The 26,647-nt window shown below is 44.2% G+C and overlaps 1 protein-coding gene across 2 annotated transcripts in view; it reads right to left on the bottom strand.

Moving 5' to 3' along the window:
• The window catches only part of LOC126198775 (dihydropyrimidinase-like), a 284,208-nt gene that overhangs the window by 139,477 nt on the left and 118,084 nt on the right, over window positions 1-26,647 (bottom strand). For both annotated transcript variants that reach the window (XM_049935335.1, XM_049935337.1), the window contains exon 2: window positions 23,370-23,524. In XM_049935335.1, coding sequence (XP_049791292.1) covers window positions 23,370-23,513 — 144 coding nt within the window. In that variant the 5' untranslated portion in view covers window positions 23,514-23,524. The remainder of the gene's footprint in view (window positions 1-23,369; window positions 23,525-26,647) is intronic.

Below are 26,647 nucleotides of genomic sequence, written 5' to 3'. Positions count from 1 at the left end.
GCTGAAAATCAGAAGAGGATGGATAGTGAGAGTTACAAGTTGCCTGTTTCTGGTCTCCAGCACTAAGAACCCCCAATATTGGTTAATTACAAGAAACTGAGTGTGGGAGGGAGACTGCTGCCTTATTATAATGGATCTGACTGTTTGACACTCGAAAGAATCGCTATCATGCACAAGTCACTCTCTGACAGAGGCAGAGTAAAGCTCCGTTCTGAGTCTCGGTCTTAGTATCTTGCATCGTCTTGCGGGAGTGCTCTGTGGAGGACGCCTTCATTGGCTGGTCGTGACAGAGGGACTTCGGTTCGAGGTTCTGAGGGAGAGCAACCTCTGATGCTGGCCAAATAACTTAAAAGCCCACAGCCGCCACCACTGCCATTCTCTGGTACTGGCAACCTCAAACATGGTGGAAAATCGCAGCGTTCGAAACCCAGGTTATGCAAGGATTTCTGGCTGACATTGGAATTTTCACATTTCTAACTCAAATACGCTTATTAGCAATCCTGCGCTCAACATGCACTCATTGAGGACAGTAGGTGAGTCCGTGAGTCTTTCTGTAATTCTTCTCTTCATCACTGTATCATTTCTGTGAACTTGGTTGTTTTCCCAAATAATGTGGTGACTCTATGGTAGTCACCCCAGACCTATTATCCGATCTTTGTCAAAGTGTTGATATTTTAATTCCATTGTAAACCGTGTTAATATTTAATGAATTAACCACTCCCCGTCTTAGTGCACTTGTATATACACTCCTGGAAATGGAAAAAAGAACACATTGACACCGGTGTGTCAGACCCACCATACTTGCTCCGGACACTGCGAGAGGGCTGTACAAGCAATGATCACACGCACGGCACAGCGGACACACCAGGAACCGCGGTGTTGGCCGTCGAATGGCGCTAGCTGCGCAGCATTTGTGCACCGCCGCCGTCAGTGTCAGCCAGTTTGCCGTGGCATACGGAGCTCCATCGCAGTCTTTAACACTGGTAGTATGCCGCGACAGCGTGGACGTGAACCGTATGCGCAGTTGACGGACTTTGAGCGAGGGCGTATAGTGGGCATGCGGGAGGCCGGGTGGACGTACCGCCGAATTGCTCAACACGTGGGGCGTGAGGTCTCCACAGTACATCGATGTTGTCGCCAGTGGTCGGCGGAAGGTGCACGTGCCCGTCGACCTGGGACCGGACCGCAGCGACGCACGGATGCACGCCAAGACCGTAGGATCCTACGCAGTGCCGTAGGGGACCGCACCGCCACTTCCCAGCAAATTAGGGACATTGTTGCTCCTGGGGTATCGGCGAGGACCATTCGCAACCGTCTCCATGAAGCTGGGCTACGGTCCCGCACACCGTTAGGCCGTCTTCCGCTCACGCCCCAACATCGTGCAGCCCGCCTCCAGTGGTGTCGCGACAGGCGTGAATGGGGGGACGAATGGAGAAGTGTCGTCTTCAGCGATGAGAGTCGCTTCTGCCTTGGTGCCAATGATGGTCGTATGCGTGTTTGGCGCCGTGCAGGTGAGCGCCACAATCAGGACTGCATACGACCGAGGCACACAGGGCCAACACCCGGCATCATGGTGTGGGGAGCGATCTCCTACACTGGCCGTACACCACTGGTGATCGTCGAGGGGACACTGAATAGTGCACGGTACATCCAAACCGTCATCGAACCCATCGTTCTACCATTCCTAGACCGGCAAGGGAACTTGCTGTTCCAACAGGACAATGCACGTCCGCATGTATCCCGTGCCACCCAACGTGCTCTAGAAGGTGTAAGTCAACTACCCTGGCCAGCAAGATCTCCGGATCTGTCCCCCATTGAGCATGTTTGGGACTGGATGAAGCGTCGTCTCACGCGGTCTGCACGTCCAGCACGAACGCTGGTCCAACTGAGGCGCCAGGTGGAAATGGCATGGCAAGCCGTTCCACAGGACTACATCCAGCATCTCTACGATCGTCTCCATGGGAGAATAGCAGCCTGCATTGCTGCGAAAGGTGGATATACACTGTACTAGTGCCGACATTGTGCATGCTCTGTTGCCTGTGTCTATGTGCCTGTGGTTCTGTCAGTGTGATCATGTGATGTATCTGACCCCAGGAATGTGTCAATAAAGTTTCCCCTTCCTGGGACAATGAATTCACGGTGTTCTTATTTCAATTTCCAGGAGTGTATTTATCGGTAAGGTCATGCAGTACAGGTCTTCCTACATCCGTGGGGGTGTGTCGATGACATAGCCGTAACCTCACAACTTCATATCCAAACTGATTAAAAAGCTGCGCCATCTTTTGCGAATCCGGAATCTCGGAATGAGTCCCTTCCAACCTCAGTTAAGTGGAAGAACAGAACACGTCCATCGTACTATTGATAAAATGCTAAGTTATTATGTGAACAGCCATCACAATGGCTAGGACGTTTATCTGTCCTGTGTCGTATCTGCATACTATTCTAACTAAAGTGCATAACAGTGTTGGGCACTGACTGTATGAAGTGGTATATGGTAGGAATATGCTATCGCCTTTGAAGTGATTAATCAACAAGATGGGAATAATAGGGAGTTAGTGAAGAAGCTGTCGAAAACGGGTAAAGAAAGCGAATATAAAAGCGCTCGAGCGTCAAGAACAAATGAGATGATTTCCGTTAAGCTGTCTGAGCATAAAATCTTTCAGTGGGTTACTCTGGTGGACTCCTACACATCAAAACAAAAAAATCCTTACGCGACATCAAGGGTCATATTAGGTCGTAGAAATGGTATCATCCATGAGTATGAAGTTACAATTACAGACAAGAACTTCCATTGTTGTTAATATAGGACGCGTTAAGACTTTTGAGGATATTCTAGACATTTTAGCACAAGTATCTGTGTCGTCACCTGCGGGAAAGTTAAAACTAAAAAGTAAAGGGAGGTAATGGGGACCGACGAGCAGAACGCGCGTAGAGTGCCTCACTCCCTCAGATCAAGTCATTAGACATCGATTTATGAGCGATAAGTAAACGGTTTCGTGTCAGATTACGTAGTAAATGTGTCATTGTCTTATTCCAGGGGGTTGTTGTAATTTAATGATTTATATAGCGTTGTTTTAAGGGCTTATGTTACGTTGTTTTTAATTTATTTGATAGGTAGATAGTCGAACAAAAGTCGTAGGGTCAGTATTGCCTCACGTGTTCCAATATTTCTACGGAATCCAAACTGATCTTCCCCGAGGTCGGCTTCTACCAGTTTTTCCATTCGTCTGTAAATAATTCGCGTTAGTATTTTGCAGCCGTGACTTATTAAACTGATAGTTCGGTAATTTTCACATCTGTCAACACCTGCTTTCTTTGGGATTGGAATTATTATATTCTTCTTGAAGTCTGAGGATATTTCGCCTGTCTCATACATTTTGCTCACCAGATGGTAGAGTTTTGTCAGGACTGGCTCTCCCAAGGCTGTCAGTAGTTCTAATGGAATGTTGTCTACTCTCGGGGCCTTGTTTCGACTTAGGTCTTTCAGTGCTCCGTCAGATTCTTCACGCAGTATCATATCTCCCATTTCATCTTCATCTTACATCCTCTTCCATTTCCATAATATTGCCCTGAGGTACATCGCCCTAGGACAGACACTCTATATACTCCTTCCACCTTTTTGCTTTCCCTTCTTTGCTTAGAACTGGGTTTCCATCTGAGCTCTTGATATTCATACTAGTGGTTCTCTTTTCTCCAAAGGTCTCTTAATTTTCCTGTAGGCAGTATCTATCTTACCAAAAATGGTTCAAATGGCTCTAAGCACTATGGGACTTAACATCTGAGATCATCAGTCCCCTAGACTTAGAACTAAATAAACCTAACTAACCTAAGGACATCACACACATCCATGCCAGAGGCACGATTCGAAACTGCGATCGTAGCAGTAGCACGGTTCCGCACTGAAGCGCCTAGAACCACTCGGCCACAGCGGCCGGCAGCACTTTTTCAGAGGAGAAGTCGTGGACGCACTGTAGAACCAACGACTCGAAGCAGTTGTACTGTTTCCAGTCAGGAGGATGGTTTTTTAACCATTGAGGACAACCTTCAATACATGGGAAGTAAGAAATGAGATACGAAAACAGGATACACGTTCGCCGGACTGCATCTCGAATTTGACAGGAAAGAAATACGAGGGGAAATACAGGGATAATGTCAGTGGGAATAGGTGCGCCAAGTGATGGAATTAGCACCACGTACGTTGTTGACACAGAAGAGAACATGGTTGGATGCAGGTGGAAAGTTACTGAAGATGGTGTTTGGTACAGCATATAGTGGCAACATCCAGGATTAATTTTTTTTTATTTATTTATTTTTTGAGTTACCAGTCTTCTGACTGGTTTGATGTAGTCCGCCTATCATCCTGTCCCTTCTCCTTGTAAGTGTTTTCCACATATTCCTTTCCTCTCTGATTCTGCACAGAACCTCCTCACTTCTTACCTTATCAGTCCACCTAATTTTCAACATTCGTCTGTAGCACCACATCTCAAATACTTCGATTCTCTGCTGTTTTGGTTTTCCCACATTCCAGTCTTACTACCACATAATGCTGTGCTCCAAACGCGCATTCTCAGAAATTTCTTCGTCAAATCAAGGCCTATGTCGGATACTAGTTGACGTCTCTTGGCCAGGAAGCCCTTTTTGCTGGTGCTAGTCTACTTTTTATGTCCTCCTTACTCTGTCCACCGTGGGTTAATTTGATACCTAGGTAACAGATTTCCTTACCTTCATCTCCTTCGTTATTCCCAATTCCGATGTTAAGTTTCTCGCTGTTCTCTTTCCTGCTACTTCTCATTTCTATCATCTTTCTTCGTTTTAATCTCAATCCATATTATGTACTCATTAGAAAGTTCATATCATTCAACATATCCTGTAATTTCTATTTACTTTCACTAAGGATAGCAGTGTTATCAGCGAATCTTATCACTGATATTCTTTCACTTTGATTTTTAATCTCACTCTTGAAACTTTATTTAACTTCCATATTGCTTCTTCGCTGTACCGATTGAATAGTAGGGGCGAAAGGCTATAATCCCTGTATTACACCCTTTTTCATCCGCGCATTTCGTTCTTGGTTTCCGACACTTATTGTTCCCCCTTGGTTCTTGTGCATAGTGTATATTACCCGTCTTTCCCTATAGCTTACTCCTAAGTTTCTTAGAATTTCGAACATCTTGTTCCATTTTACATTGTCGAATGCTTTTCCCAGGTTTACAAATCTTATGAACATGTCTTGATATTTCTTCAGTCTTGCTTCCATTATCAAGCGCCAAGTCAGAACTGTCTCTGCTGACTTTACCTTTTCTACAGGCAAACTGATCTTCATTCAATACGTCCTCAATTTTCTTTTCCATTCTGCTGTTTATTAGTCTTGTCGCAACTTGGATGCATGAGCTGTTAAACTGATTGCGCGATAATTCTCCCACTTGTCGGCGCTTGCAATCTTCGGAATTGTGCGGATGATATTTTTCCGAAAGTCTGATGTTATATCGCCAGACTCATACATTCTTCATACTAACGTGAATAGTCGCTTTGTTGTCACTTTCTCATATGGTATCCACCCATTTTCCCTAATTTGATTTTAAGTCTTCCAGAGCTCTTTTAAATTCTGATTCTAATAGTGGATCCCCTATCTCTTCTATGTTGTTGTGGTCTTCAGTCCTGAGACTGGTTTGATGCAGCTCTCCATGTTACTCTATCCTGTGCAAGCTTCTTCATCTCCCAGTACCTACTGCAACCTACATCCTTCTGAATCTGCTTAGTGTATTGATCTCTTGGTCTCCCTCTACGATTTTTACCCTCCACGCTGCCATCCAATGCTAAATTTGTGATCCCTTGATGCCTTAAAACATGTCCTACCAACCGATCCCTTCTTCTAGTCAAGTTGTGCCACAAACTTCTCTTCTCCCCAATCCTATTCAATACCTCCTCATTAGTTACGTGATCTACCCACCTTATCTTCAGCATTCTTCTGTAGCACCACATTTCGAAAGCTTCTATTCTCTTCTTGTCCAAACTGGTTATCGTCCATGTTTCACTTCCATACTTGGCTACACTCCATACAAATATTTTTAGAAACGACTTCCTGACACTTAAATCAATACTCGATGTTAACAAATTTCTCTTCTTCAGAAACGATTTCCTTGCCATTGCCAGTCTACATTTTATATCCGCTCTACTTCGACCATCATCAGTTATTTTACTCCCTAAATAGCAAAACTCCTTTACTACTTTAAGTGTCTCATTTCCTAATCTAATCCCCTCAGCATCACCCGATTTAATTTGACTACATTCCATTATCCTCGTTTTGCTTTTGTTGATAGTCATCTTATATCCTCCTTTCAAGACACTGTCCATTCCGTTCAACTGCTCTTCCAAGTCCTTTGCTGTCTCTGACAGAATTACAATGTCATCGGCGAACCTCAAAGTTTTTACTTCTTCTCCATGAATTTTAATACCTACTCCGAATTTTTCTTTTGTTTCCTTTACTGCTTGCTCAATATACAGATTGAATAACATCGGGGAGAGGCTACAACCCTGTCTCACTCCTTTCCCAACCACTGCTTCCCTTTCATGCCCCTCGACTCTTATAACTGCCATCTGGTTTATGTACAAATTGTAAATAGCCTTTCGCTCCCTGTATTTTACCCCTGCCACCTTCAGAATTTGAAAGAGAGTATTCCAGTTAACGTTGTCAAAAGCTTTCTCTAAGTCTACAAATGCTAGAAATGTAGGTTTGCCTTTTCTTAATCTTTCTTCTAAGATAAGTCGTAAGGTTAGTATTGCCTCTCGTGTTCCAACATTTCTACGGAATCCAAACTGATCTTCCCCGAGGTCCGCTTCTACCAGTTTTTCCATTCGTCTGTAAAGAATTCGCGTTAGTATTTTGCAGCTGTGACTTATTAAACTCATAGTTCGGTAATTTTCACATCTGTCAACACCTGCCTTCTTTGGGATTGGAATTATTATATTCTTCTTGAAGTCTGTGGGTATTTCGCCTGTCTCATACATCTTGCTCACCAGATGGTAGAGTTTTGTCATGACTGGCTCTCCCAAGGCCATCAGTAGTTCTAATGGAATGTCGTCTACTCCCGGGGCCTTGTTTCGACTCAGGTCTTTCAGTGCTCTGTCAAACTCTTCACGCAGTATCTTATCTCCCATTTCATCTTCATCTACATCCTCTTCCATTTCCATAATATTGTCCTCAAGTACATCACCCTTGTATAAACCCTCTATATACTCCTTCCACCTTTCTGCCTTCCCTTCTTTGCTTAGAACTGGGTTGCCATCTGAGCTCTTGATATTCATACAAGTGGTTCTCTTCTCTCCAAAGGTCTCTTTAATTTTCCTGTAGGCAGTATCTATCTTACCCCTAGTGAGACAAGCCTCTACATCCTTACATTTGTCCTCTAGCCATCCCTGCTTAGCCATTTTGCACTTCCTGTCGATCTCATTTTTGAGACGTTTGTATTCCCTTTTGCCTGCTTCATTTACTGCATTTTTGTATTTTCTCCTTTCATCAATTAAATTCAATATTTCTTCTGTTACCCAAGGATTTCTATTAGCCCTCGTCTTTTTACCTACTTGATCCTCTGCTGCCTTCACTACTTCATCCCTCAGAGCTACCCATTCTTCTTCTAATGTATTTCTTTCCCCCATTCCTGTCAATTGTTCCCTTATGCTCTCCCTGAAACTCTCTACAACCTCTGGTTCTTTCAGTTTATCCAGGTCCCATCTCCTTAAATTCCCACCTTTTTGCAGTTTCTTCAGTTTCAATCTGCAGTTCATAACCAATAGATTGTGGTCAGAATCCACATCTGACCCTGGAAATGTCTTACAATTTAAAACCTGGTTCCTAAATCTCTGTCTTACCATTATATAATCTATCTGATACCTATTAGTATCTCCAGGATTCTTCCAGGTATACAACCTTCTTTTATGATTCTTGATTCTCTTCTATATAGACTCCAATTTCTTCCTCTAACACATCATCAGACAAGATCTCCCCCTCAAAGAGGTCTTCAATGCCGTCTTTCACCTATCCGCTCTCCCATCTGCATTTAACAGTGGAATTCCCATTTTACTGTTAATGTTACCATCCTTGCCTTTAGTTTCAGCGAAGGTTGTTTTGACTTTCCTATATGCCGCGTCAGTCCTTCCGACGATCATTTCTTTTTCGATTTCTTCACATTTTTCATGGAGCCATTTCGTCCTAGCCTCTCTGCACTTCCTATTTATTTCATTCCTCAGCAACTTGTATTTCTGTATTCCTGGATTTCCCTGAACATTTTTGTACTTTCTTCTTTCATCGATCAGTTGAAGTATTTCTTCTGTTATCCATGATTTCTTCGCAGTTACCTTCTACGTACTTATGTTTGTCTTTCCAGCTTCTGTGATTGCCCTTTTTAGAGATGTCGATTCTTCTTCAGCTGTACTGCCTACTGAGCTATTCCTTATTGCTGCATCTATAGCCTTAGAGAACTTCAAGCTTAACTCATCATCTCTTAGTACTTCTGTATCCCACTCCTTTGCGTCTTGATTATTCCTGACAAATCTCTTGAACTTCAGCTTACTCTTCATCACTACTACATTGTGATCTGAGTCGATATCTGTTCCTGGTGACGCCTTACAACCCAGTATCTGATTTTGGAATCTGTCTGACCATGATGTAATCTAACTGAAATCTTCCCGTATCGCTCGGTCTTTTCAAACTATACCTCCACCTCTTGTGATTCTTGAACAGAGGATTCACTATTAATAGCTGAAATATAATACAGAAATCAATTAGTCTTTCTCTTATCTTATTCCTAGTGCCAAGCCCATATTCTCTTGTAACTTTTCTTCTACTCCTTCCACTGCAACTGCATTCTAATCCTCTAACGACTATTAGATTTTCATGTCCCTTTTTGTACTGTATTACCCTTTTAGTATCCTTATATTCTTTTTTATCTCTTCATCTTCAGCTTGCGACGTCGGCATGTATACCTGAACTATCGTTGTCGGTATTGGTTTGCTGTTTATTCTGATAAGAACAAACCTGTCACTGAACTGTTCACTGCAACATTCTCTTTGCCCTATCTTTCTATTCATAATGAATCTTACTCCTGTTATACCACTTTCTGCTGCTGTTGATATTACCCTACACTCATCTGACTAGAAATCCTGGTCTTCTTTCAGTTTCACTTCAGTGGCTCCCTACTATAACTAGATTGATCCTTTGCATTTCCCTTTTCAGATTTTCTAGCTTCCCCACCACGTTCAAGCTTCTGTCATTCCCCACCCCGACTTGAAATACGTACCCTTTCTTTGGTTATTCAATCTTTTTCTCATAATCACCTCCCTATTGGCAGCCCCTTCTCGGAAATCCTAACGGGGGACTGTTCCAGAATCTTCTGCCAGTGGAGAGATCATCATGACACTTTTTCAGTTATAGGCCACATGACTTGTGGATACACGTTATGTGTCTTTAATGCAGTGGTTTCCATTGCCTTCTGCATCCTCATACCGTTAATCATTGCTGATACTTCCGCCTTTAGGGCCCGTTTCCGACCACAATGACAAGACTGTGCGCCCTGATGCTCTGTCCGCTCCTCCGCCCTCTTTGACAAGGTCGTTGGCAGAATCAGGGTGACTTCTTTCGCCGGAAGTCTTCAGCCGCCAATGCTGAGTATTAATCAAAATTTAAGAGGGGTGTGTTTCGAACCCGGGACCGAGGACGTTTTGATTACCAATCAAAGACGCTACCCTGTTTTTAATCTCATTTTGTTCATTACTGTGCGTTGCATTTGTTCGGGGCGGACATCCTATGACGTCCGTTCAAGTTCATCGTACACCCGTTCACTCAGTTTTGTATTACAGAGGACAGCTAATCCTCTGATCGAGCACGCTGAGCTATCGTGCCGGCACCCCTAGACCACGCGTGTTGCTACCCGGGAATGAAATGACACATTTGGGAGTACTGACAAATCTGGGGCAGCATGTATTGAAGAACACTAGGATAATATGAATGTTAACTGCGGAGTTAACAGGATACACGAAGACGATGGGAATGGGTAATCGGGATTTGGATGTGGTACAGGCTCAACTGGACTTACTGGATGGGAGAGTGGCCGTAGCAAGGTTGCTGCTATCCACGGCTGACAGCCTTTGTGATGCAAGTGTGGAGGTAACACCATCGCAGCAGGCGGTACATCATGTCGCACACGGGCAATTAGATCCTACGTTGCTACCTCCCCGACATTTGCTGGCTGACCTGCGGAAGCGCAGCAAGAATTAACTGCAGAACAGCAGCATATAGTAGAACCTGTGGAACAGAGTTTGTCCCTCTTTTATCATATGGTAATATTCGAAATTAATAGCGATAGAGAAAGGCTTCATGCGTTGGTTCGGTTCCCAGTGGCATGTGTGGATGCACATTACCAGTGTTTCACGATGCACTCCTTCCTGGTGAAATTGGAAACCGTGGACAAATTTTTACAAATGAAAACTCATATGGTGATAATCTCAAAGGAAGGGCCAACTAGCCGGCCGCTGGTGGCCGAGCGGTTCTGGCGCTACAGTCTGGAACCGCGCGACCGCTGCGGTCGCAGGTTCGAATCCTGCCTCGGGCATGGATGTGTGTGTTGTCCTTAGGTTAGTTAGGTTTAAGTAGTTCTAAGTTCTAGGGGACTTATGACCTCAGCAGTTGAGTCCCATAGTGCTCAGAGCCATTTGATTTTTGAAGGGCCAACTATGCAATGACGTCAACGGATGAACTCCGGTTGTGCTAAAGAGAGAGGACTGCGATATGCTCAACCAGGATGGATCAGGCTGGCAACGGGCGTGTGAAGTGCAGTAAAGCGGAAGTGGTAGGATGCCAGAGGGATGTTCTGACACCACACCCGTACTTTGAGTGTGGGTACGTATTGGGTTTACTCGACATTTGCTCCATAGATAGTGATAGTGAACGAACAAGGACGCTCAAGGGAATAACGAGATTGAATTACGATACAGTGGATTATGGTACGACCTGTGATGTAGAGGGGATGACTTTCCTATTCCCAGCTACCATATCAAGAACATACATAACAAACATGGCAAAACTTTCGCTGTATTGATCAGGGAAATCATTAGACGTGTTGCCAACCCAAAACCTGACTTATTTAAACTGAACTCTAAAACCACTGGATGAGATTATAGCTTGGATAAGCTTATACCTTCACAGAAAGGCAGAAATACCACCGAGTAAATGTTCTAGCTTGTACGGCATTATTACGGTAACCAGCGCTATAACATCGTGACCATAAGTATCTCGATTTCTGGTACTGTTGTTGTACTGGTTTTGCTTTGTGTAACTTGCATCTTCCTCAGGCAGAAATCTGCATGCGCCAGGGAACTCCCAGTGCGCAAGCTAGGAGTCCATTTGGTCACCCGCAGCAAGGGATGTTAGTTGAGTAAGAATTAGAAAAGAAGTTGCCTTATAAACAATAAGAATCGCCAAGAATAAGACAGAACTAAGGGGCATTATTTATTGTTGAAGATTGTTGAGGAATTTGACGAGGAAAGAGAATTTGGTGATGTAATTGTACTAGGTTGTAAGTGATGATGCAATGGAATCAGGCTACTACGAAGAGGCAAAAAAAGTTCAGTAGGCTAATTACTGAAAGTACACTCCTGGAAATGGAAAAAAGAACACATTGACACCGGTGTGTCAGACCCACCATACTTGCTCCGGACACTGCGAGAGGGCTGTACAAGCAATGATCACACGCACGGCACAGCGGACACACCAGGAACCGCGGTGTTGGCCGTCGAATGGCGCTAGCTGCGCAGCATTTGTGCACCGCCGCCGTCAGTGTCAGCCAGTTTGCCGTGGCATACGGAGCTCCATCGCAGTCTTTAACACCGGTAGCATGCCGCGACAGCGTGGACGTGAACCGTATGTGCAGTTGACGGACTTTGAGCGAGGGCGTATAGTGGGCATGCGGGAGGCCGGGTGGACGTACCGCCGAATTGCTCAACACGTGGGGCGTGAGGTCTCCACAGTACATCGATGTTGTCGCCAGTGGTCGGCGGAAGGTGCACGTGCCCGTCGACCTGGGACCGGACCGCAGCGACGCACATATGCACGCCAAGACCGTAGGATCCTACGCAGTGCCGTAGGGGACCGCACCGCCACTTCCCAGCAAATTAGGGACACTGTTGCTCCTGGGGTATCGGCGAGGACCATTCGCAACCGTGTCCATGAAGCTGGGCTACGGTCCCGCACACCGTTAGGCCGTCTTCCGCTCACGCCCCAACATCGTGCAGCCCGCCTCCAGTGGTGTCGCGACAGGCATGAATGGAGGGACGAATGGAGACGTGTCGTCTTCAGCGATGAGAGTCGCTTCTGCCTTGGTGCCAATGATGGTCGTATGCGTGTTTGGTGCCGTGCAGGTGAGCGCCACAATCAGGACTGCATACGACCGAGGCACACAGGGCCAACACCCGGCATCATGGTGTGGGGAGCGATCTCCTACACTGGCCGTACACCACTGGTGATCGTCGAGGGGACACTGAATAGTGCACGGTACATCCAAACCGTCATCGAACCCATCGTTCTACCATTCCTAGACCGGCAAGGGAACTTGCTGTTCCAACAGGACAATGCACGTCCGCATGTATCCCGTGCCACCCAACGTGCTCTAGAAGGTGTAAGTCAACTACCCTGGCTAGCAAGATCTCCGGATCTGTCCCCCATTGAGCATGTTTGGGACTGGATGAAGCGTCGTCTCACGCGGTCTGCACGTCCAGCACGAACGCTGGTCCAACTGAGGTGCCAGGTGGAAATGGCATGGCAAGCCGTTCCACAGGACTACATCCAGCATCTCTACGATCGTCTCCATGGGAGAATAGCAGCCTGCATTGCTGCGAAAGGTGGATATACAGTGTACTAGTGCCGACATTGTGCATGCTCTGTTGCATGTGTCTATGTGCCTGTGGTTCTGTCAGCGTGATCATGTGATGTATCTGACCCCAGGAATGTGTCAATAAAGTTTCCCCTTCCTGGGACAATGAATTCACGGTGTTCTTATTTCAATTTCCAGGAGTGTATCTTTTAAAATTAAGAAACAGCTAGTGAACATTCTGGTTTATGATTGTCAACTTGTAGAATATGTTTCGAGGCGTTGCATAATTGACGTGAGCTGGCTCCGGTGTTCCAGGTCTCCTGAAACAGGGAGGTGTGTTCCTCCACAATTACGAGGATTGTCAAGAAAGTAAGTTCCGATCGGTCGCGAAATGGAAACTACTCGGAACATCGGGTAAATCTTTGCACAGATGTGTTGGGCAGTGTCTCTAGTTAGCCCGCCGATCGTGTCGCGTCGCTCTTTCCAGTTCTGAGTGAACAGTCAGCAGGTAAAGATGCGTAGGGAATAGCGTCTCCCGCCAAGTATGAGGGCCTGCGTAGAGATTTCGCCTGTGTCACGCTGCCCACATAACAGCTGAGCAGTTCCTTCGTCATGTCAATTCTCGGCCGCACACTGCAGGGGCAATGAAGACGCTCCTGCAGCGTTTCCGATGAGAAGTGTTTGATCACCCACAATACAGTCCGTAATTGGCTCTCCCTGAGTCTCATCTCTGCCCACAAGAACCGCTGGCTATGAAGACAAAATTTTTCCACAGACAACGAGCTGCAGATCAGGGCAGATAACTGGCCGAAAGCACAGGCGGCTGCTTTCTATGACGAGGATATGGGAAAGCTACGACAACACTCGAAGTTGGAGCGGCCACTATGTAGAGAAGTAGGTGGAAGGTGTACCTAACTGCTGCAAATAAAACGCTTCTGGTTTTCACTGTGGTTTCCATTTCGCGACCCATCGGAACTTACTTTTTGGACAATCCTCGTACTCCACTAGGGACGGCTGAGTAAAATCGAGACATCTCCGACAGCTAACGCAAGAAGCCACGGAAGCGAGTCAGTGCGGGTCAGCCAGGTGAAGTTACATCGGAGCTGACCTGCCGATATGACAAGTACAGTCTCCAAGGTTTCTAGAGAGTTACCACACGCTATAGCCAAACCTTGGGACCAGAGGTGTAATAGCACTGACGCAGCAAAAAGGCGGAATTACTGCAGCGTGGGTGACCTTTCTGCTTCTTGTTTGAGCCATGGTTCCATTGGAGCGTAATGATAAGAGCAAGTGCTTAAGCAAATCAAGGATAGGCCAAGCACATGTACGAGAGGCGTCCAATACATAATGCAATACATTTTTTGTCGGCCAAATTCAGTTGAAAAAATGCGGAATTTGCTGTGGGACATCGTGGAATACACTCGCTTCAGCTCCCATTGTTTCAGAATTGCCGATAGGTGGCTGCGCTATACGTAGCCTTCAAAATGGTGCCTGGGGGGTGATGCGTTCCAAGCAGAGAGCTGTCATGGAGTGTCTTTCAACGGAAAACCAGTGCATCACAGATATTCACGGGCTCTTGCAGAATGTCTGTGGAGACCTGGTAGTGAACAACAGCACGGTGAGTTGTTGTGCGAGGCGTCTGTCATCACCGAAACAAGGTCGTGCAGCCCTGTCCGACCTCCTGTGTGCTGGCCGGCCGCACACAGCTGTCACTCCTGCAGTGTTGGAACGTGCGGACACTCTCATTCCAGGTTATCGACGTTTCACAATCAAATTCCTGCTGCTCAGCTGGGCGTCTTTGCTGGTAGTGCTGACACGCTCATCCACCAGTTGGGATACTCAAAGGTGGATGCTCACTGGGTTCCTCACTGCCTAACAAAAGACCACAAACAGCAATGAAGGACCATCTTTGCGGAATTGCTCGCACGTTACGAGACTGATCGTCGAAATTTTTGTCGAACATCGTCAGAGGCGATAAAACATGGGTTCTCCACATCGAACCGGAAAGAAAACAACAACCCATGGAGTATATTCCAAGATGCTACTCCAGGCGGATGTAGAATGAATATGCGCAGCAGAGAATAATAAACGCTAAAATGAAGATTTGGCCTTGTCTGACTACCCCCTGAAGCAGATCTTAGGATCTCTTTATTCTATAAATTACAATCTAGACATGAATGATGAAGGCAACTAATACTACTAAATGATAAACGTAATTACTGCTTATATATTTATTGTAGGTTACAAAAACCTTTATATTACATAGTTTACATTTACAAAGTAAAATTACTAATCAATTGCCCAACTCTGCCCCTTATTATGACTTTGCGGTCTAATACCAATAACGCGAAATGACTGACATCATGTACGTACCAAACACTACAATACACTACTATCAAGGACGATCTACGGTGGTGTGGAACCACAGTAGAAACTAACGTGATCACAGCTGTTGAGCTTTTACAGGACTAACAAGCCGAAGCAATTTGCAATATCACCGTATGTACTGCGTCCAGTGCGTCGAAGTGATGGTTCTCGTACTCGTCTGCGACGAGAGAAGAACTCCAGCCACAGATAAACTCTTTCAAACACTAGGACGGTAGAAGGCGGTCCTCTGACTAATATACTCTAATACTGTCTTCTCCTCTCTGTGTTCTACAAACGAGCCACAAGGACGGAGTTCAGATAACGTCTCAACGTAAGTATAGGCAGAGGAAGTGCTCTCAATTACTGAACGCTGCGTACTCAACGACGACTTCCAACCCAGAGGTGAAGTCCAGAATCGTATAGGTTTGCAGCAGTTCACAGCCTAACTGTTCTAGCTATAAACTCTCCTGAGAGCAAAGACAGCAAGTCCGTCTGTACCAACAAAGCTGATATCGAACGACCGTCACAAACGGGCGCTGACAACGGAAGACCTGTCCTCTCCACCGCTGGCCTCCCAGCAAGGGTCAGCTCTCCACCCTCGTAATTCCGAAACGAATCATATTCCCGAAACCACGGAACATTCTCCCTCTCTATAGATTCTTCCGAACGCCTACCAACCATATTTCAGTCTTTTGTCGTCCAGCGCGGAATGTTTGCGAGGAAATGCCTATACTTGTACAATGGTACGCTTCTGAGCAAAAATCGTTGGAAATAACCCAGCCTGCGTGGTTTCCGAGGTACCGCTTCTTCGTTCCTCTCACCTCCGCCCAAGATTTGCAAAGTTCGGCACTATTATCCGGTTATCCTTCCGGCCCTACTACAATAGCGGCCGATAGCGGCCGGTCGCCCTTGTATTGTGTCTTCGCTTTCAGGGGTCACGACGTCCGTCTAGCTACTTCCTGTGTTTAAACAGGATCAACACACCTGTGTGGGCCTTCCATCCAGGGTTTGAGTTCCGCCTGCCGTTTCATCTCCACTGGCGTTCCAACCTCTGCTAGTATAGGCAATCATACACCGTTCTCATAATAAAGACACTCCGTCACATTTCATGCGATAAGCGTTAACAATAATTTAGAAGGCTTACGTGACAATGTCAATCCTTCCAGAATGAGATTTTCACTCTGCAGCGGAGTGTGCGCTGATATGAAACTTCCTGGCAGATTAAAACTGTGTGCCCGACCGAGACTCGAACTCGGGACCTTTGCCTTTCGCGGGCAAGTGCTCTACCAACTGAGCTACCGAAGCACGACTCACGCCCGGTACTCACAGCTTTACTTCTGCCAGTACCTCGTCTCCTACCTTCCAAACTTTACAGAAGCTCTCCTGCAAACCTTGCAGAACTAGCACTCCTGAAAGAAAGGATATTGCGGAGACATGGCTTAGCCACAGCCTGGGGGATGTTTCCAGAATGAGATTTTCACTCTGCAGCGGAGTGTGCGCTGATATGAAACTTCCTGGCAGATTAAAACTGTGTGCCCGAGCGAGACTCGAACGCGGGACCTTTGCCTTTCGCGGGCAAGTGCTGTACCAACTGAGCTACCGAAGCACGACTCACGCCCGGTACTCACAGCTTTACTTCTGCCATGACCTCGTCTCCTACCTTCCAATCTTTACAGAAGATCTCCTGCAAACCTTGCAGAACTAGCACTCCTGAAAGAAAGGATATTGCGGAGACACTCCGCTGCAGAGTGAAAATCTCATTCTGGAAACATCCCCCAGGCTGTGGCTAAGCCATGTCTCCGCAATATCCTTTCTTTCAGGAGTGCTAGTTCTGCAAGGTTTGCAGGAGAGCTTCTGTAAAGTTTGGAAGGTAGGAGACGAGATACTGGCAGAAGTAAAGCTGTGAGTACCGGGCGTGAGTCGTGCTTCGGTAGCTCAGTTGGTAGAGCACTTGCCCGCGAAAGGCAAAAGTCCCGAGTTCGAGTCTCGGTCGGGCACACAGGTTTAATCTGCCAGGAAGTTTCAATGTCAATCTTCTTTATGTATTCATATATACAATGTACAGCCTATCAAATGATACCTAATTGTGTTTGTAGATCATGGCAAAGTATGTGGACGGGTGCTTGTAGGTGGGAAATTATAGCCACCTTACAATATCACACCATCAGCCGGTAAAGTCCTGGAGACGGTCTTCTGGGACTCTGAACAGGTTATTCCGTTTGATGTCCCCCCTCATCGTGCAATGATCACCTCTGAAATGTACTGTGCTGCTCCTAGGCAGTTGTAAAACCGACTTCAGCGTGTTCGTCGCCACAAAAATGCAAACGAACTTCTCCTTCTCCGTGACAATCCAATGCCTCATACAAACCTGTGCACCCGAGAGGTGTTCACAAAACTTCATTAGACTGTTCTTCCTCATCCACCCTACAGCCCGGATCTCGCACCTTCCGACTTCCATTTGTCTGGTGCAATGAAGGATGCACTCCGTGGGCAGTAGTACGTGATGATGGAGAGGTTATAGATGCAACATGACGTTGTCTCCGTCGTCGACCATGCAGGCATACAAGTCCTCCCAATAAGGTGACGAAAGGCAGTCGTATTGAATGGAGATTAAGCTGAAAAATAGGGTTTTGTAGTCAAATAAAAATGTCAGGTGGCTAGGGCTTCCCGTCGGGTAGACCGTTCGCCTGGTGCAAGTCTTTCGATGTGACTCCACTTCGGCGACTTGCGCGTCGATGGGGATGAAATGATGATGATGAGGACAACACAACTCACAGTCCCTGAGCGGAGAATATCTCAGACCCAGCCCGGAATCGAACCTGGGCCCTTAGGATCGACATTCTGTCGCGCTGACCACTCAGCTACCGGGGGCGGACTTTGTAGTCAAAAGCAATGGAAATAATATGATTTATTGGAACCCTGAATAAAACTAACAAGGGGAGGCCGCCAATTGTGAAATTCAGATTCGATTCATACTGCGCATAATAAAAGCTCATGGCCAGAGGTGTAATGTGGCAAAGCACCAAGATGCACTTCTCAGCCGTTGTCGAGAAAATCGACAGTTAAAAGAAACCGTTGCCGTGAAATACTCTCTACGATTAATAATGTTCTACAGGGTCGTGGCGCAGCGGTAAGCGCTCGGGTTCGTAATCCGAAGGTCGCTGGATCAAATCTCGCGCCATGCAATTTTTTATTAGTTTTTTGTAATTCAAATATATATATATATATATATATATATATATATATATATATATATATATATATATATATATATATATTAATGAATTGCTTATGCATGTTGGTGAAGGCGGATCGCTCTCCAATTGTACCGCCTCCATTTTTCCGTTTGTTTAACAGGGTGTACCAAAGCTCTCCCGTCCGCACTGATTTTCGACGATGTTATAAGTTGCGCTAGGGACCGCATCTACCTTCTTTCGAAGTTAGCAGGCAACTACGCTGTTATGCGGCTGCTCGTTTCGGCCCATTCAACATCTGTCCTTCAAGTGTAACGAGCGAGTAACGGAGTTTATATTTCATACCTGCCACAGCAAATTTGTGTTCGTGGGATCTCTGTTCTAATTCGAACGTTTGACTTACGCTATACGTATTCGTTTCGGAATATCGTTTCTACGTCTTCCGTTAACTATACGTGGTTAACATTATGAAGACAATTAATAACATTTGTGAAATACAACTTTGTTTGCGGAAAACGTAATGATGTTCGAAGTCGCCAGTTTTTCCACGAGAAACGACTTTCAACAACTTATTATATGCATAATTGTTGCAACTGATTGCCGGGAATTATATATATATATATATATATATATATATATATATATATATATATATATTTGAATTACAAAAAACAAATTAAAAAAAAAAGGTTGCAGGGCGCGGGATTCGATCCGGCGACCTTCGGATTATGAACCCGAGCGCTTACCGTTGCGCCACGACGCTGTAGAACATCATTAATGATAGAGAGTATTTCACGGCAACGGTTTCTTTTAACTGCCGATTTTCTCGACAACGGCTGAGAAGTGCATCTTGGTGCTTTGCCACATTACACCTCTGGCCATGAGCTATTATTATGCGCAGTATGAATCGAATCTGAATTTCACAATTGGCGGCCTCCCCTTGTAAGATGCTTTCACAAAAAACTGTTACATTACTTGCTTTCACAAAAAACTGTTACATTACTTACTGAATGTCCATAGTAAGTACTCCTCATTTCTAGCCAAAGGTATTGCAGTCCACCAGCAACCAGCTCCGACGTGGGACCTACTAACATCTATGAGTCTACATGGATCAACTAGTCTCCTCCTCTGGACTCTGCCACTGCCAGCTGCGGCCCTGCTGATCACCTTGAGACCAATGCTGTTGACTCAGTGCCCTCCAACAGGCGGCACACCAGGTGGCCTACAGCTTCAGCCCAGAGCGGTGCAGTCGCTCAGCCGCCTTCGCTTGAGCGGGCAAACTGCTCGATGCGTGCCGTGCCTCAGCTCGTGTGGGCAGACACTGCTGGCGCTGTGAGCCATCTCATCCACGTTTAGGCCACAGCACGATCCTGGCGCCTCAGCGTGTCCCGTCTTGTACAGTTGGACAGTGTCTGGTGTGCATTGTGGGCCATCTCCCGCTGTTGTGGTCAGCTGCCATCATCAACCCACCATGTTTGCCGCCAGGCAGCTTGCTTATGGCTGCATCTCTTCGCAAGCTCCCTATCGTTTATGTTCAGGGGACATTGGTCTCTCCGAGTGTCATCACAATTGTTGCAACTGATGAACATTAAATGAATGTTTATAGAATCATGTCTTCACGACAGTATGTCGGACGACTACCAGGCATCCACTCACTGCTCCACTGCTATTCCGCCCAGGGTGGTGAACGACTGGCTTCTTGGCCCCTGCTAACCCAGTTCCACCAGCCCCCAAAGGAGGTCACCACGATCTCTGTCACACCTCTTGATTCTCTGGAAATGGCCATACACTACATTTTTAGGAAAAACACGGCATTCAGTTCTGTAAAACAAATAGTTGTACCAACAACTGTTGTAACACATGAACGGGTGTGACTAAATGGGGTAGAATGCTGCAAATTCTGTGGTGTACTACTGACGAAAACTAGAGCTGGATGAAAAATATGACCGAACTGCTCAAACAGTGAAATGCATCTGCTGTTGCTCTTCATACAATTATTTGTTTTGGAAACAAATGAATCAACGTATTTGACATAGTTCCACTCAATAATGTCTTATGGAATAATTTTCTACAGTCACTCATCATTGAAAGAAAGAACTGATTGCATAAAAGCGAACAGCAAAAATAATATGTTGTGTTTACACCCAGTTATCTTGTAGGTACCTCTTCAATGAGTTGGGCATTTTAAATGCACCTTCACAAGATATATGTCAATTTAATTCGTCATAAATAATCCGTGTCAATTTGAGAACAATGGCTATGTCTGTACTACAACAATAAAAGAAGAATGACATTTACTACCGATTACTAAAGCTGTCAGTAGCTCAGAAGGGAGTTCAGTATGCATCAACAACAATTTTTGATAATTTATCAAATAACATAAAATGACTAACAGGTATTAAAGCAAGTTTAAATCTAATCTGGAATCTTTCCTTTAAGACAAACACATCTGTTCCATGGACGAATTTTTCTTTAAAGAAGGATAGTCTGTAACCTTATTCATGCTACAAAACTTTAATCTTTCATATTCTATCCCTATGACGCTAGATAGATACAAATGAAGTTTGAAGAATTGATTATAGATGCAAGCCAGAGGCAAACCGCTCTAGGCTGAAATATTCCTATGACACTGCAGAAACATGGTTCTGTACTTTTCCATATGAATTTCCAAGTGGCAGATCGCCGGTATGAATCAGCCGGTGAACATTACCGGAATAAAACTGTCGAATCGGGAGCATTGAAACTCATATGTAGGATTCACAACTAGATCAAGCTGTCTGGATGCGTTTAGTTGGCGATGTCATGGCTAGTGTAAAAGGAACTTGTTGTAGATCACCAAGTATTAATAACAGTCCTAAGACTTACCTCAACTGATTAAAATGCAGCGTTGGAATGTGTGTGTATAAAATATGATGACATGGAAATAGGAGAAGTTGAGAGCGTAAAATTCTTGGGATTACAACTTGATAATAAATTCAGTTGGGAGCAACATACTAACGAACTGCTAAAGCGCCTAAACAAGTCTGTGTTTGCAATGCGAATGATGTCAGACATAGGAGATATAAATATAAAAAACTGGCATATTTTGCTTATTTTCACTCCATTATGTCACATGGCATCATATTTTTGGGTAACTCCACAAACCGAGAAAAAAATTTTATAGTAAAAAAGCGTACAATAAAAGAATTGTGTAGTGTAAATCCAAGAACATCATGTCGAAATCTATTCAAAGAATTGGACATACTAACCACAGCTTCTCAGTATATTTATTCCTTAATGAAGTCTGTTGTAAATAATACATCTCTTTTTCCAACTAACTGCTTAGTACACAGTATCAATACTAGGAATAAGAACACTATACATAAAGATTTAAAATCTCTTACTCTTGCCCAGAAGGGAGTCCAGTACTCAGCAACGCAAATTTTCAATAAGTTACCAGCAACCATTAAGAGTTTAGTTTCAGACAAGGCACAGTTTAAACATAATTTAAAAGAATATTTGGTGGCCAACTCCTTCTATTCCATCCATGAATTTCTCAACAAGTGCAGTAGACCATTTTAATGAAAATTTATTATACTTTCATTTTTGACAATACTTTGTTGTAACAGCCAAGTAACTACCTACTGTGTGAACAGATGTATGGAAAGCAGATGTAAGTCTGAATTCTGTAAATCGTGTAAGTTTAATTTTAAATTGTACATAATTTGACTCTTCTTAACTGAGGATCATTGAAATGAATAATTTAATTTTTGGCAATACTTGGTTGTAATGGCCAAGTACTGTGTGAATGATGGATTTAATGAAAGCAGATGTAATTATTAAACCCGTAAATATAAGAAGTTTAATTTTAACTCATGTACATAATTTTATTGTTTATTGACTGAGGATCATTAAAATTAATGAAACTCAAGTTTTTCTAATTACATTTTTGTAATGTGTTTATCTGACATGTTCCACACCCAGGAGGATCCCCTCTTTTGTGGGTCTATGGAATGAATAATTATTCTAAACTTATCTAATCTAACAAAATTTAAAGAGCTGACACTACAGCGGTGAATCAATTCATTTCAGATGTCTTGATATAATTGATACAGTATCGATACGGAGCAACTTGACTGGACTAGGAATTTGCTAACTTTCATTTCAAGAGCAGAAACCTACGAAATAACGGAGGGACTCCACTAATTGTACAATCAGACAGCAGTGAATTTTGGAACAATTTCTCAAGCACACGCAAAGCAGTCACCAGCTAGATGATTTGTTTCAACCACATAGTGTATGTGCCACAGATCTGATTTACCGTTTTCCATTCAGCTGGCTATGAGTGGATCTACAATTTAACGAAGATTGCTAATTAGGATGGTATTTGTTAATTCTTCACATTCAAAAAATTTAGGAGTGAATCCATATCACCTTGCAGGAAACAGAAAGTATGTGCTACTAGCAGGGTGCTTAAAAATGACAGTATTAAAAGTGAAATTTAGATAGAATTTTAGACAATATTGACTTATAAGGTTGGGGAGAAGGTCATGGGTAGATTCCCGTTACACGACGAGCAGACAGACCGAGCGATGAATTGGTAATTGCAACATTTCTTCGCAGTGTCAGTGTCTGCAAAGTGCAATGGTAGGGATCTGAAGGAGACTTTAAGTCCATATATACTTTCTGACACGCACACATCAGACGTTGGAACAGATTTTCAACGGCGTAAGACCGGTATTTTGGCTTTAGCCCATTAATTTATTACACAATCCATTAATTTACTACATACTAATTGCCAGAATTTTTTAAATAACGCTTTAGCCTTACTAGTTCGTGAGAACTTTTCGTGGACACTGTGCTAACAACATATCAACATTAATTTAACCAGAAACTGAACTACTGTATTTATAAACATGCGCCTTTACGATTGCTTTCATGTGGGCGTGGAAGTGGCGATGGTTACCTGTTCGGGTTTCGACGGCGACTTCTGCCCCATTTTGGTGAAAATGTCGACGGAGCCGTCGTCTGGAACGTAACCGAAGAAAGACATGTCGAGCTTCCTGGGTTGTGGTCTGTTCTCTCCTAGTCCGGGAATCCAGCCAGCCATATTTACTCACTCTGAAACACGCAAACAGGAACAAGGAACTGTTAATGGTTGTTTATCAGTTCAGTGTTCACTTACATAGAGGGTGTTATGGGTTCAAGTGCAGATATTTTTATTGGTGACTGACGACAGTTACTCAACAACACTACATCATTATTTACTTTATTTGCAGCCTAATAACTATAGCTATTAGGAATAGTATGTTTTTAGGTTAGTTAGTACATCCAAGTACATGTCGCAATAGCAAGCAATTATTGGTTATTTCCCTTGGCCAGCAGGTCAAGTGCTGAAATGTGGACGACAAACGGTTAGTCTATACTGACAGGCATAGTACACTCAGTGATGTAATTAGGACTGTGCAGGAAACATCAGGTAGTAAATTATGTGGGGTGTTTACGGGAAGACGGTTAGAATCAGAAGAAGCACCAACACAGTGAAGTGGGTACATATTAAGTTACCAACGATCACCATATCTGCACTTATTCCCCTAAACTCTGTATAAACCACTCACAAAGAATGCTAAGTGTGGGTTTAGATTTATGGGGAGAATAGAAATTAAAAAAAACAAGCCTTATGAAATTAAACAAAAAAATTCTTTTCTGTGAAATAAAAAGAAAAGCAATATCCAAAACAGAAATAAAAAAGGCAGCCTGTTCGAAATTCAACACCTTTGCACATTTATGAAAACAGTATCTACAGCTATGTAGCAAACAATACCGATTTGGTTCACCCTGTGCATAGTAACATGATTGGATCTTCCTTGGCATGCTGTCCGCAAGGCGCGTAACATATTGCTGCTAAAGCCTGTTTCATTTCCAATTGGCCCCAAGCAGATCCAATCTCGTTCAGTGAGCAGATACAGCAGGCCATTTCAATTGGCTGATTGCTTGGTTAGTTGGCTGGTTTGGGGTTAAGGCACTAAGCAGCGAGGTCATCAGTCCCTCAGTCAAGAGATAGTATAACTAGAGTCATTGACGTCCGCAAAAGAGTAAACGGATGATGAAAGTAGTAGATGGTGTAAAATCGCGGCACTGAAGGCAATACTAAGGCCATAACTATTAAATAATTTATGAGGAAGTAAAAATACATTGATCGTGTCTGTATGCAGCCGTAAGCAGATGACAGGTCTCCCAGGGCGTATCTAAAGTATTAGTAAACATACATTGATCGGGCCTGTATGTAGCCATAAGCAGATGACGGTTCTCCCAGGGCGTATCTAAAGTTGATTTTTGTCTCCTATGAAACATGTTCACGAGGTGGACAAGGTGTGTCCTTGCATTATTTTCTCGAAAAGACGAGTTCATCGACGAAATATTGATTGTAGGGATGGAGAACAGGTTAGAGGATCTCGTCTCAGTTTTAAACTCCCCTCAAATTACCCTCGATAGCAAGAGAAAAGCGTTCGACATCGCTACATGATACCGGTCCAAAATGTGACTGACACGTCTCCGTGCTGAGCCTGCGTCACTCCATGCCTGAAACGTGCTTTGATGGTGCCGTTGATGGTGCCACCTCCACACTCTTCTACAGTCTCCAGGTTTGAGACAAATGCTACACTTTTCGGCCAAGAGAACCGACGCTATTGATATCGATTGCACTCCAGATATTCCCTTGCCCAACTTCTTCACGCACCAAACAAAACTCATGTAGTGTCACATTTCATAATCTAGTAGCATGACTTGATTTAATTCAACTAAATTCCATTACTCATGTTTCATTTTTGTTGGCATTTACCTAATAACCACTTTCAAAGACATTATCGATTGTGTTCAACTGATCTTCCGAGTCATCTGCCGTCTCTGACAGAATTCCAATGTCATCGGCAAGCTTCGAAATATTTGTTTCTCTTCCAGAACTTTAATTTCTTTGCAATGTTTCTCCTTGGTTTCCATTACACCTTGTTCCATATACACATTAGATAGCCTCAGGGCTGCCTTACTCACTACTCAACTACTGCTTCACTTTCATGTCCTATGGTTCTTATAACTGCAGTCTACTTTTAGTACAAGTAGTAAACAGAATTTCAAAATGTGTATTCTGGTTAACACTGTCAAAAGCTTTTCCTAAATATGCAAATACTATGAACGTAGATCAGCCTTTCTTTACCTATTTTGTACGATCAGTCTTTGGGTCGGTGTTGCCTAGACTGTTCCTACATTTCTCCAGAACCCAAATTGATGTTAATGTCGTTTTTTTTCAGTTTTTCAATTCTTCTGTAAATAAGTGTTGAAACCAAGTCATTAAACTGATGGTTCCGTAGTATCCACACCTGTCAACAACTGTCTGGCATGGAATAGAAATTATTACATTAATCTTGAAGTATGAGGGTATTTAGCATGTCTCAAACATCTTCAATACCAGGGGGGTGTCTGGTTGTCCCGAAGATCTCATACAAAGTGTATATTCAAAATATCCAATCAAGGTATATCACTGATACTTAAAGAAACACAGTGCGTACATGTGTGGGTGGGTGGGGGGAGCAGCTGTCATTCCATGCTTTTCGCAGGGTACGCTCTTCTTCGGTCCATTCGAGTGTGCTGTGGCCCACCAGAGGTAAAAATAGTGCTCTGCAGCGCTGTTTTGTCGCCGGGCTGCTGCAGACTTGGCCCGCCGTGTTTATTTGCTGCGGAGGAGAGCGGCAGCTCCACAAAGGCTGAGGCGCGCTGTTTGTGTGTTGGTGTTCGCTGTGCCAGATTCTCATCAGTCGCGGCCAACGCAGCCGCCGCCACTGTTTTCCATCAGTCTGAACTGAAATCCAAATCAAATCGAACGCTTTCGTCGGCATTTCTACGAGGCACGCTATGATTTTGGTTTGTTTGACGACACGTCGGCGTTGACGTCGTTAGAAGAGCTCCTATTCTGCTGGACTGAGGTTGGGATAGTCGTCTAATCTTGGAAGCGTCCAGTTGGTACTCGACTGAAGATGTTCAAGTAGCAGAGAAATTCAGATAATTTACTGTCGTGTGGCTCCTTGTATCCTGCAAGCCTTTTGACTTGGTGCTACTTCAGAAGCTTACGTGTCTATTTCTTGTTTATTTATTCAAACAGCTTTACAATGGACGTCACGACGGTGGGTGGACTCCGTCCCATATCTTTCAATCACAGAAAATTCTGAGGTGGGCGTAATGAGTCGCATC

The sequence above is a fragment of the Schistocerca nitens genome, chromosome 8, assembly GCF_023898315.1.
Source record: "Schistocerca nitens isolate TAMUIC-IGC-003100 chromosome 8, iqSchNite1.1, whole genome shotgun sequence".
NCBI lineage: Eukaryota > Metazoa > Arthropoda > Insecta > Orthoptera > Acrididae > Schistocerca > Schistocerca nitens.
Note: the sequence above shows the minus strand (reverse complement) of the source record. Positions and strands in the feature narration are given on the sequence as shown.